At 33.1% G+C, this 12,966-nt stretch overlaps 2 protein-coding genes across 2 annotated transcripts; both read left to right on the top strand.

The window, feature by feature from the left end:
• The first annotated feature begins 655 nt into the window (after nucleotides 1-655).
• LOC110715396 (probable mitochondrial import inner membrane translocase subunit TIM21) lies at nucleotides 656-9,441 on the top strand. Its single transcript, XM_021893981.1, has 7 exons — nucleotides 656-930; nucleotides 1,815-1,867; nucleotides 3,466-3,605; nucleotides 5,325-5,503; nucleotides 5,589-5,637; nucleotides 6,487-6,606; nucleotides 8,583-9,441. Exons 1-7 carry the CDS (start codon nucleotides 779-781, stop codon nucleotides 8,739-8,741), a joined length of 852 nt encoding a protein of 283 aa, XP_021749673.1. The 5' UTR covers nucleotides 656-778; the 3' UTR covers nucleotides 8,742-9,441.
• A 1,121-nt stretch (nucleotides 9,442-10,562) lies between these two features.
• On the top strand, nucleotides 10,563-12,097 carry LOC110715405 (auxin-induced in root cultures protein 12-like). Its single transcript, XM_021893988.1, has one exon. The coding sequence runs from the start codon at nucleotides 10,654-10,656 to the stop codon at nucleotides 11,356-11,358; it is 705 nt and encodes a 234-aa protein (XP_021749680.1). The 5' UTR covers nucleotides 10,563-10,653; the 3' UTR covers nucleotides 11,359-12,097.
• The last annotated feature ends 869 nt before the right edge of the window (nucleotides 12,098-12,966 follow it).

Here is a 12,966-nt window from a genome sequence, read left to right as displayed (position 1 = left end):
TTTATTATTTCCACATTAATAATAGATTTCGAAATTTAGGTTATTTCCACATTAATAATGGATTCCTGAATCCTAACACATTGTATTATGCGTGATTTCCCAATATCAGTCTTGATTAATAAACAATACTGTGACTAAACAAGTAAATTAATAAAAATCATATGTCTCATGAAGAGCATCTAACAAAATAATTGTTGGAAGAAACAAAAATAATAAAAAAAATCCTAACATGATACTCTGTACTATTAATCAAAGCAACAAAAATAATTAAAGTAAATAAAACCAAGCGAGTTTTTTTTTTTCAAATACTATGTCATGAATTGCAGCAATTTTCAATATCATAATTTTAATTTAATAAATCAAAATAGTTAAATTAAAATAAAGAAATTAACGAGACATAGTCAAAGTTTTAAAAAATTTGACCCATACTCCGTATATATAAACCGAGGCAAAAAAGGTTGGAGGAGTATTGCAAACGAGTCATTCGGGTCAGATCAATTACGGGTTAGCTAACACTCGGTTTGGGTTCGAATCAATTGGGGTTGCATGCGGATATGATTCGAGTCAGGTATCGGTTTGAGTTTGGGTTGGATTCTACATGGGCCGGACTTTCGAAGCGGACCTAAACGAAACCAGAGTACCAGACCCAGATTCTCTGATTCTCTCTTTCTCAGTCATCAAAATTTCTCATGTAAACCCCCCAACAAAAACCCTCATTCATCTTCAACCTCCAAATTTCTCCTCTCTTTCTCTCTCTTCAACAATCAAAGCCATAACAATGGCGTCAAGGTTAACAAGGTCTCTTTCTTCACTTCGACGACACTCCGATTCTCTCTCCTCCCTCAACCGCATCTTCTCTTCCTCATCATCATCACCAATTCGCCGCACTCCGCTTCTCCCGACCTTCTCGCGCGCAACTCAACCCTTTAGGTTTGTTCTTCTTTCTTCTTCTGATTAATTTCTTATTAATGGCGGAATATTTGGATTATTTTTTTTTTTTATGTATGAAGAATTTTAGGTGTCAATGGATTTAGTATGAGTTAGGAATTAATTTGTGTTGAGAAATTGTTAGGGTTTTAGGCTCAACTTTGATCATTACAATTGGCGTGATCTTCAATCCAATTTATTTACTTTCTGTTCTAATTTTTCTTTCAATTGATGATACTTGGAAATTCTTATGTTTGATTTCTTGATTGCGTTATGATATGAAACTTCGAATTTAGGAAGCTAAATTGAAACTAGTGTAGTGCCCCTAAATGGACTAATTAGGTTCAGCATTAGTCTATCAATGAGCAATGAAGAGGATATCATTACTTATCACTGTTATCAGTTAGTCGCGAATTTTGTGTTTCAAATAATAACTGGCCAAACCTTCAGCAACTCATCTAATTTTCATACTTTGGAATTTACTTAATTTTCTACAAGTCTTTGAACTTTTTAAATTTTCAACCAAATCCTCACCAGCCCTCCGAACTCTTCATTTGGATTCTAACCTTTCCCAAACATTGCATATTTTGTGTTTTTGTTCGTAGGATCACGAGTCATGATCTGGTTTGGGATGGATTTATCTTTCTGTAAGAACCTTTTTGTATGATTTTGAACTATGTAATGAAGCCTCGCTATTGGTCATCTTCTTATACTGAATAAAAACAATTCGATTTCTTATTAAAGTTTGCAATAGAATATATGTTGTGGAGTTGAATCGTATAAATTTCTGAACCATTGTCATAAACTGCCGTTTGTTTCACTTTCTAGTTGATTCTACACTGTGGGATAGCCTGAAGACATCTAACGATGTGTGTCTCTTTTAATAGGTATTTTGGGTCCAATTCTGCAATTAATGAAGAAACTGCAGCTAACATGAAAGGTTTGTGAAAAAATGGAATAGGATCTAATTATCTTTTTTCTCCTTTTTTTTTTTTTTTGGGGGGGGGGGGGGAGGGGGTTGGGTAGAAACTATAATATGATGTTTGAATGTTTGTTTTCTCAAATTTATCGTTATATATTTGAAATATTTGATGCCTATTTAACTTAAAGGTGTAATTTTTTTACCACCGATACCCATCATCCTATTTTTAAATATTGATGTGTACATTGGCGTAAATGGACTAGTTGCAAGGTCAAGAGTTGGCTATGGATTCATAAATGTTTTTGTCATGGGTCTAGGAGACAAAAAAAATACCGAATCTTAACATTAATAATTCAGCTCAGTTCAGTGAATCAAAATAAGCCCTAAGTAACACAAGTTACTTTACATTAAAACATATATGAAAAAAGCAAAGTGTTTTTTGGAGTGTAAGTTTACTACTATAGACATTACATGTTCTTGTAAAAGTACAAATTCATTTCTTTTTCCTCATTATATGACATTTACAACAAATTATATTAGTTGTCCATATTGGCTATAAAGTTGTTATATTAATCTTATATTATTTCTTTCCCACTATTATTTTGGTTTAAATATGTCTATATCTTCTACTTATTTTTCGCAAAGTGGCATCATTAATCAAGATTTAATTTAGTCAACATTTGTGCAATTGTTGTGGAATGGGTAACCTCATTGGTTCAATTTTAATGGTATTCTCACAAGGACAGCCTGCCAAAAAAAAAAAAAAGGATATCTGGTAAGATTTAAATTATAAGGGCAAGCTCTACAGGTTCTCTGAACCCTAGGATTTCAATATGAATTTATTTTAAATTGCAGTGTTAACAAGGTAAATATTCCTTTGTCTCTTTGACTCTCTGTCACACGGAATTCTCTAATTATCTATTTTCCTTTTCATTTTATTGTTTTGCTGTGATTTGGGGTTCTCAGCAAAGAGCATTCCCTTATATTTCTCTAGGAGTTGTCAGTATGAGTATCTTAGGTAGGGTTCATGCTTTATATGTTTTTACATCACATTCACACTATAGCGAATGAGGATTTTCTGTCTATTAGTTCAATTTCTTAATAGTCATTCTTTCCTGCTATTCTTGGGTTAGAGGAACTGAGATCATAGTAGGAGATAAGGACTTCATAAGTGTTCTTTCCTCTCTAGGTTATACCTTCCAGCATTCTGAGTATACTTGAATACTCAATATGAATTTTATATGAGCTATTAGTTTCAATTCTTATAACTTCAAATTGAAATCTTTTCATGATACAACCATATGTGTTAAAGACCTTAAAGTGCATGCTTTTTTCCTTCAAATCCTGCTGTCTCAATGTGATGAAAAATTGAGGGATTGCTGTTAAGAGAGTTTTAATATAAATTATGATTCATGAAGTGAGTAGAATGTTGTTTATTACATGATTACTGCCTTTCTAAAAAAAATTAAAAAAAAAAAAAAAAAAGATTACTGCCTTTGAGTTTATAGTGAATCTGATCGTGATATGTGGGATTGAGAATTTTCGTTGTTATTCATATACACTTTCTGTCTGATTACTCTGAGCCTCTGATAATCTATGTTGAAATGTCATGTTAGGTCAGGCATACTCGTTGGCTTCATTGAACACTGGAATTACCAACCAGCTCTGTGAAAACCGCAGAATGTTTCAAGCAACTTCGTCCATCTACAGATCCTTTGCATCTGCTTCAGAGTCATCTCGACAGAAACAAACAGAGGTGTGTATTATTGTGTAAATACCCTTAATCTTGGGGGTGAACATTTGAATTTCTCTTGATTATTTTGTATGTCTGTGTCTATATAATTCTATTTTTAGTGCAAGCAAGATTTTCTCAAATTCTATCACATATTATATGCAAACATAATCAAACCACTCTGGCTATTGATATAAGTATAAATTAATGGTTTGACGTATCACTGTAAAAATTCAAACGCTTATACTTATACTTGGCAACTGGGGTAATGCCTTTGCACTTGACCTGGAATATTCTTAAATTGAAGATTTTCTGACATTGTTAGAAGTGTTAACTTAGAGGGTAAAAACACAGGCCATGGACATGTGATTTAATTATTGTTTAAAAGCTTGTTTGGTACTTCCTATGTTTATTTTTAGATGCGATATTTGACTTTTGCACTACACATTTTCTACTCTTTTTTCAATCTATGGTGATTTATACAAATGGACATAGTCATATTGTATCCTTTTATTTTCAAAATATTAATTACTACCTCCGTTAACTATTATTTGAAACAAAGGGGTATTATTTGTGAGATATAAAATATTCCTTTGTTGCAAATAATAGTTAACGGAGGTAGTATTAAAAATAATACTCACATATTGATACTCACATGCCTCATCCCTCCTCAAGGACTGTAAACCGTAAATCTTTTTCTTAGCTTTGGTTAATTGATGGGTGCAATTTCTTAGGTCTACTAGAACCCTAGATCTGAAGGAACTGGATTATGTAGTTGGAGTTTGATGGATGGCCAATGAGGTTCTTAGGGCTTGTAGTAAAAGGGGGAGAAGGTAAGTCTAACTTGTGTCCCTTTTGATGGCCAACCTATACTGTATGTTTTTGGGTTGGGTCTCGTCATTTTGTGTCATCATAGTACCTCAAGGTATGATGCCAAATACTAGCTACACTGATGTGAACTGCTGTGCTTTGAGGACACTAATCACTATAGTGGTTGAGATTATGCTACAAACTACAAAGAATTTCTGGGAATCAAGGTCAGAAAGTGTGAGGCTTGGAAAAGATTTGGTATTTTGCTGTTGATGAGAACGTATCTGTTTTCTTTTATATTCTAGAACATTCAGATGCAGGTATGGGGAAGGCATGTAAGATTTCTAGTGCTCTTAAAAACTTTAATTTAAACATATCTGTTGCAGAATTGCAATGTAGGCTCTGAAAAAGAGTTGTGCTTAATTATTTTTTGAGACTTATAACTTCTTCTGTTTGTTAATATTCACAACAATTTGACTTTCACGTGGGCCAACACACTACTTTGAACATTTATACCATTAAGTATCTATCTATTTATAAAAATTAATTTGGTATTAAAAGTTATACGTTGAGTTTAATCCAACAACATTTCACATGTTAACATTTTCATTCTATATATTAATTAAAAAAATGTCTTATGAACTATATAAATAGTGCATAAGTATAATTGTTGTGATTACTAAAGAATGAGGGAAAAATATATTAATCCTTTATGCAAATTGAATTGGTTGCAGGTTTAATATCTGTTAGTATCAGGTGTTGTATATTTATGTGCATGGAACTATCAATCAGCTTATTTGACTTTTTGGTATTAAGTGTTTACTCATGATGTATAATGATCAACTAGAAATCCTACTCTGCCTGATACATCTGTTCAGCTGAGAGAGTAGTTTTGTATTTTAATTCTTGTGTTTTGTATATTATCATCAACAGGGAAAGAAAGATATATCCACAGTAGAAGATCCTTTTGATTCCCCTACTTATCATATCCCAGAAAAACCTGTCACATTTACGGAGGGTGCATCCTACAGCATCGTGATTCTTGCAGGCCTTGGAATAGCTGCTGTTGCCGCATATGGTGTCTTTAAAGAATTAATATTTGAACCAAAAGAGTATACACTCTTGCACTTCCTACTAATTTTAAATTAGTAAATACATTTTCTGTCATTTTGTTTATGAGTTTATGATCTGTTATAGGTACAAAGTATTTAACAAGGCATTGGATAGGATTCAGAATGATAGTCAGGTTAGATATTAATTTCTATTTTACAAATTTTTTTCTGGTATGCATGTACCTATCTTGCAAGATATCATCTATTCCTTTAATATTGCAATATGCAACATTTGGAGCTTTATGCACCCAACATACAACTTTAATCATCAAGGCATCAATATCTTCAATTGTTACAAAATTAAAAAGCATTTGGGAAGTATACATCAAGACAATTCTTACAATATCCCACATGACTAGCTTTTTCCTGTTGTAAATATCAGAGTTGATCAAAGGAAGTTTGTCAACTAATTTAAAATTCAATTGTTGCAATATTGAAGAAAGAATAAAGTTGTTTATCTATTGCTTGCTGTTTTAGTCTTTTAAAAGTTGATCTAGTTAGGTAAATGGAAAGTGGAGAAAGGATGTTCAATGTCTCTCCCTCATCCACAGCCATTATTTGAGTAAGGTGTAATATTCCTGTAGCATGACCATATGATTGTCTTAGAGTCTTGACTCTTGATAGCTGATACAAGCACTCCAAGAGATGTCTTAATTGGTTTGTTTTACTCTATTTGAGGCTCTAATTTTAATTTTACGAGCTTTGCTTTCCTGAGAAGTTTTGTGTCAATTAGCATTAGCAAAACAAAGGTTAGAGTTTTCCTTCTTTTTTGGTAGCTTTATTGTGGGAATCACAACCCAACCCATGACCAAAGCAAATGCACTAATAGAATAATTGTGTCATAACCTTTCTTTTTATTGTACGGTTACTTGCCTTTCAACGATTATAAAGACTTTTTAGCTTAAAACTTTAATTGTTATTCTCTACAAGATGCTTATACTTTCTGAGACATGCTAAAATAAGTTAAAAGTTGCCTATTTCAGGTCAGAGTGAGGATTGGATCACCTGTTAAAGGATATGGCCAGGAGAGCAGGAATCGTGCTGCTCGCCAAAGGATTCCACATAGAGTATGGACTGATGAACATGGGGTGGAACATATTGAGGTAATTTTATACTTTATAACAATAACATTGCTTCCGTTTTTCTGTTGTGTGACTTCTATTCATGTCGGTGCAAGTATTTGCTTTAACCAGCTTCTCTTATTTCATTATTTGGAGGTGGGGGTGGGGCATTAATTCTCTCTTGCAAGTCAAAGAGGTTATGTGAGGAAGTGACTTGATGATCGGCAATTAGGAGCTGCATAAATAAATTAATTGTAATATGTTATTTCACCAGTAATGCTGTCTTAGTTATGAGATTAATATATCTGCATGGTATGTTGTGGACAGAAGAGGCATCGATAGATGCTGTAAATATGAGCATTGTTCAATTAAGTGTGTTTTTCTTTGCTGACTCCCAGAGGACCTCTATGCTATCTTAGTATGTACCACTCTAGGCCAATTCTTTCCCACATTTGCAACTTATACAGTATGAGTAGAAAACTTTCTTTCAATCAAGGAATATGTAGTTTCAGATGTTAAATTTAGGTGAAGGATTTTGTCTGTATAGAGTTGGACCCCTCTCCTGTAAGGCTGTAAGAAATCAGGTACGGGTTTTGCAGTACCTTTTGCAAAAATAAGCCATCAGTTATCAACTTGTAATACTTGGGTTTTATTTTCTGGTTTTGATGTCTCCCACTGGCTTCTGCTGTTCATCTTTCTAATGATTACTGGATTATTGTTCTAGTTTTTGCCTTTGTAAGAGTTTGCAGCAGAAGCCACCTTTGAAGGCCCCCCACATTTTACACTTCTATTTACTAATGTTACTCTATAATGTGTTTGAGTCTAATGTGAAGGACAAGAAGACTGCTTATTCTCATCTTTTCTAAATACCCCATCCATCTTAAATTACTTGCGTCACTCTCTTTGTAAAATCATCCCAAATTACTTGCAATACTTCTATTTAAGGCATGAACTCTCCATTTCTTATTATTTTTGTCTTACGTTGAGACCGCTTAATTTCTATAATAGCATTATAAACAAGAAACTCCTCACTCACACCCTCAAGAACTAATGAATCATTTTCTCACTAACTATTTAAATAAAAAAAAAATCTTTATTGTCAGCTACCATGCAATATCATACAGTCAGTTAAAGTGCCAAAAATCGTGTGCTGGCCAAAGCGTTGCTGCTAATTCAGGACGGTGGGAGTATCATTTTTTTTTTTTTGACAAAGAGTATCATTTTTAAAGTTAAAGAAAACAGTTTCCATCCCAGTTTTCAGGAAAGAAAAAAAAATAAAATAAAAAAGATTACTTCTATATTCATCCCATTTTTCAAGAAAGTAAATATCTATATAATGTTCAATCTTGATTATTTCTATGTGAATTCTTTCTGAATATGTTGGAGTAAATGAAATTTTGAGGGAACTTCTGATGCTTGTATAGAGATTTAGCGAGTTTCAGTTATGATAATAGGAAGCTCAAATTAATTTAAAGTTTCATGAACAATACGGTATATGTTGTAGGATTGATAATTTTTCTTCATTCAAAATTCTACTTTGTAGCGGAATAGCATTGTAGCATTTAGAGTCAGACTATTCAACCTCATGGTTACACTTGGGAATTTTTAAAATTTTATTATGGTTAGGGTTACAATTGTTACATTTCACATGCACTTTGAGCGTAGATTGCAATATCACGCTGTTTTTGCATAGATTGTACACTGTAAAAAGATCTGTGGATTAACAAGTGCTTGTCGTGTCTTTTGACCATGTTCACTTATGCACTATCTTTGCATGCATGTTTTTGAAGAAGAGTAGATACTTCCAGCGGGAGGGAATGCTAGTTATTTGTTTTGTGATTTTCTGATGGTCATGCATGATACACGTTAGTTACTTCTTGTAAACTCATTCAACCCCTGTCTTACTTTTTCCCTTCCCCCAAAGAATAACAAAGTAACAAAATAAAAATTAATGCGGGCTTTTTTGAATTAGAAGAAACACTAATTCGATCAACTTTATTGCTATGTTCTTGATACAGGTGAATTTTTATATTCGTGGTCCTAGTGGGAATGGAAAAGTCTATTGTGAGATGTTCAAAGACAAGGAAGACAATCAGTGGAAATACATGTATATGATTGTTGACATACTCCACCCTTCTCAAACAAAGTTGATCTTGGAATCATTTCTCCCAGCTTGAAAGTACCAGCAGGTATGCTTGGCAAGATGAGGCACTTTTATTTTTCAATTTTTGCCTGCGGAACATGTTCATGTGAGTCACGGCTTGGTTTTTCCCACCCAAAATTATAATTCGAGCCCCTTTGCCCTATCAGCTCTGTGTAATTACTGGTCCAAGATTTAGTAGTGCCTGAAGAAAAGTATAAATATTTGGCTAACTTCAGCTTCTAAGAATTGTTACAGTAGCCATGTACTTAATTAGTGAAGACTGAAAAGTGAATTTTCCCATGTTTTTGGTAAAGTGAGATGGTTACTGCAAGGGTTGGCGCTTTCATACTTCCACATTTATGAATATTGACTTAATTCACTGGTTGTAGTACATTGTTTAGTGTTTTCCATTCCTGAACACACCATTTTATTGAGTCTGATATTGTTGTCCAGACGTCCAGTAAGTGGTTTATTTTAGCTATAAATTGGGAAGACTAAAGCCTTTTGTGGCTGAATGTGTTTTGATGTGGCCATCTAGTGGGAATTTACTCGTATAATCTTCGAGATGTAGATTAATCACAACATATCAGGAATAACTGGATTGTAATCATCAGGATATTGACCAGTATCAATGTATCAAGAATGACTGATTGTAATGTTGTTGGATGAATAAATCTTCAAGATATATTGATCAATTGCAACATATTTAGAAATATATCAAGAATGATTGAATATATCAAGCCTTTTGTTGCTGAATGATTGATATATCAGAAATATATCAAGATATATTGATCAATTGCAACATATCAGAAATATATCAAGCCTTTTGTGGCTGAATGTGTTTTGATTTCATTAAATTAACCTTTTTTTTCGTTGCTGTAGTTTTATTTTTTTTTACCTTAGCAATGGATTCGTGTAGATACAATAATGTATTTGGGTTTTGTTAGAGATATGGCAATTCTATAATACATACTTCGTATTAAACCGGCTATACTGGTAACATACATAAAGACGGCCACCCTAATTTAGCAGTAAAGCAATATCCAAAAAACTGAAAAAAAGCTTAAAAAAGATTGCCTTCATAGTAAGGGTGGAAAGAGAAATTAAAGCATAGTTAAGTATATAATTTATGGTTTGAATTTGGTTGATGTCTTTTGAAGGCAATGATCAGTTGATAAATTATTACGAAGTTATGTATTGTGATTTGTGAATCATAACTATTATTGCAAATTTTATGTCATTCCGTGGTACTCTTCTAGATTTAGGATCAAATGTCATCTACAATATTTGGCCTTTGTGGTTCTCTATGCCTTAATGTTATACGAAGTATGTAGTATGAGGGACGGATTATCTTTCGAGAGAAAAACAAGCAAAGTGTAGCTTTTTTGTAGGACATTGTGACATTTTTTAATTTTCAACTAGGATTCTAGGAAGGAACAAGGAATAATGGAAGGAAGTGTTAGCACATGTGGGGTACTAAAAGAAAAATCTCAAATAATGTCTATAATTATTAGTATTTTTTTTTTTTGAACAAATAATTATGTAATTTATTACTCCGTATTATACATAAAACACTATAAAGAGAATAAAATTTTTGCATGAATCATTTTGCTTTCTTTAGCTACAAATCAACTTTAGCCATTGAAATAAAAGATTTACACGTTTGACACCAATGTATACTTGGTTATCCAATAATATATAAGGTAATACAAATCGTTTTTATTACTATTCTGTTTGTTAATTAAGCCCAAAATTAACGGACCATCCTTGTAATAATTCACAAAATCTCTAAATTAAGTGAAATTCCATGATTTCCTTATTTTATTCAGAGTCAATCTTCTTGTATAGTAATAAAAATCATATGAAATCAACTGTACCTAACATTCTTTTCTTCTATATAAACCCCCAAAAACTATCCTAGTTTTTCCTTGCAATTCTATCACAAAATGTCTTCCTCAATCTACATTATTTTCTCACTTTCTCTGTTCTCTCTCTTCATCCACCCTGCATTCTCTCAAACCACATGTAAATCACTTAAACTCTCCTCCAACGTTACCTTTGAAAATTGCAATGATCTCCCCACCCTAGATGCAGTCCTACATTGGACTTATGACACCTCCAAGTCCTCCCTCTCCATGGCCTTCACGGCCTCGCCCCCACAACCCGATGGTTGGGTTGGATGGGGCTTGAACCCTACGGCCCCGGGCATGAAAGGTGCCCAAGTACTCGTAGCTCACAAGGGAAAGGACTCAGTAACCGTAGACACATATGACCTACGTGATTATCATGACATCAAGAAGGGACCTATTTCTTACAATGTTAGCTCCCTCTCTGCCGAGGAGACTTCCGGCAAGATCACCGTGTTCGGCACGTGGGTCATACCCAAGGGTGAGTCAACGGTCAACACGGTGTGGCAGGTCGGACCTATGATGAAAGATGGCATAGGAAAGCATGCAATGGAGCCGGCCAATCGTAATGCCGTGTTGAAGCTTAGCTTGACTGGTGCTGGAGCTCCTGGAGGATCTCCTGCCGGTTCGCCATCGGGTTCAAGTTTCGGTGATTCGGCTCCGCCACCGGGGACGGGTGCAGGGGAGAGACTGGTTTCAGGAGTTTTGGCCTTGGGGGCTATTGTAGTTTCCATGGTTGTTTAATAAAACTTTGTTGTCTATTTCCTCATTTGTCTTTTCACAATTAAAATTTGGGTATACTATACAAATTAGAATGTACTCCATATCATTTTTTTTTAAGAAGTTCTTTGACTTCTTTACAGAAACTTTTGATCTTTTTGTTCCATATTTGATATGTTACCAATAAATCAAGACAGGAAAAGAGTCCGGCTAATTTTTTAATAATTCTATCAAGAAACAATGTATCTATTGTGTCATTACCAATATAACTATATTTGTCATTGAAGGGTAATTTAGGACATTTCTTCTCTTGTTAGTTGCTAAAAGAAGTATAAAAGACGGATTTTTTTTAATTCCCCAATTTCTAGAGGAGAAAAAGATATTGTGAATAATGCAAAAATATAATTTTTTTTTTTAATAATACGAATGATGAATATATAGGGTGAATTGTTTTTGGTGCAAGGGTAAATTGAGATGTTGGATTTTAGTCTTTTTAAATCTTGAAGTAAGGGAAAATAATTGAATATTTGCCTTTGTGTGTACTTAATTGAGTTTGTGATTAGATCTGAAATAATGATATTTAGATGATTGATGCATGAACGTACACTAATGACTACATCTTCGGCATAAATTATTAGAACAAGTTCTATGAATTTTAGTAGATGAGATTGTTCCACATGAGAGGTCCACAAAATGCTGATGAATGTTCCAATCTCTTAGTAAACTAAAACATAGAAACATGGTTGCTTTTTCATAGCAAACATAAAGTACCTTCTTCATCTAAATAAGTTATAAATTGTCATTTTTTCCCAAGCCCTTGCGCTTAATTATTTCATACAGTTTAAACAACATACAAATTGAAGTAGATTTTTAAAGACTATTGCATACATAAATAAATTGTTACTAATTAAATGAATTTAAATTGTTTCCGTAATTTCATAAGGTTATAATAAAATAAGTTTAGACACGACAAGTCAAACAAAATATCACAAAGTACTTGTAATTCACAATTTCACATAATTTTGTCTTGCATAATTTCACAACCCTTACTACCTTATATTTTCCTATAGTAAACTCACCAAATCTTCTTCATTTAATGCATTAATCAAGGACAAACTCCAATGGTTGTACTAGCTACTTAGCTAGGGACTTGCTTGCAACATATTAATCCCTAACTACTCGATTAACCATTGGAGCTAGAAAATGCAATTAGCTAGTGTCAAGCTAATTTGCTTGGAAAAAAACTTCTAAAATATAACAAATTAGAATAAATAAAATGAAATTTAACAACAAAAATTAAGGAGGTTTGGTCCATTTTAATAGTAAGATATTAGCTAGCCATTGGAGCTAAAATGACAATTAGCTTAAAAACTTATGTGGTATGACAAGCTAATTTGACAATTAGCTTGCCATTGGAGTTGCTCTAAGACTTGTGATTTGTGAAAATAAACTTATAAGTTATAAAAAGTCGGCGTATATATTAACGTGAATTAATTAGTTGGTGTGAAGGTTAATAAGCTAGATATTGATTAGCAGTTAGACAAATATAGTTATAAGCACATGTTAGCATGAAGTATTGAACATAATTAGCTAAGCTTGCACCAATTACTACTTAATTAATGATTTCATAAG

The sequence above is a fragment of the Chenopodium quinoa genome, unplaced genomic scaffold (genome assembly GCF_001683475.1).
Source record: "Chenopodium quinoa cultivar QQ74 unplaced genomic scaffold, ASM168347v1, whole genome shotgun sequence".
In the NCBI taxonomy this organism is placed as follows: domain Eukaryota; kingdom Viridiplantae; phylum Streptophyta; class Magnoliopsida; order Caryophyllales; family Amaranthaceae; genus Chenopodium; species Chenopodium quinoa.
The sequence above is the reverse complement of the archived record's forward strand: the minus strand, read 5'-3'. Positions and strand labels throughout refer to the sequence as shown.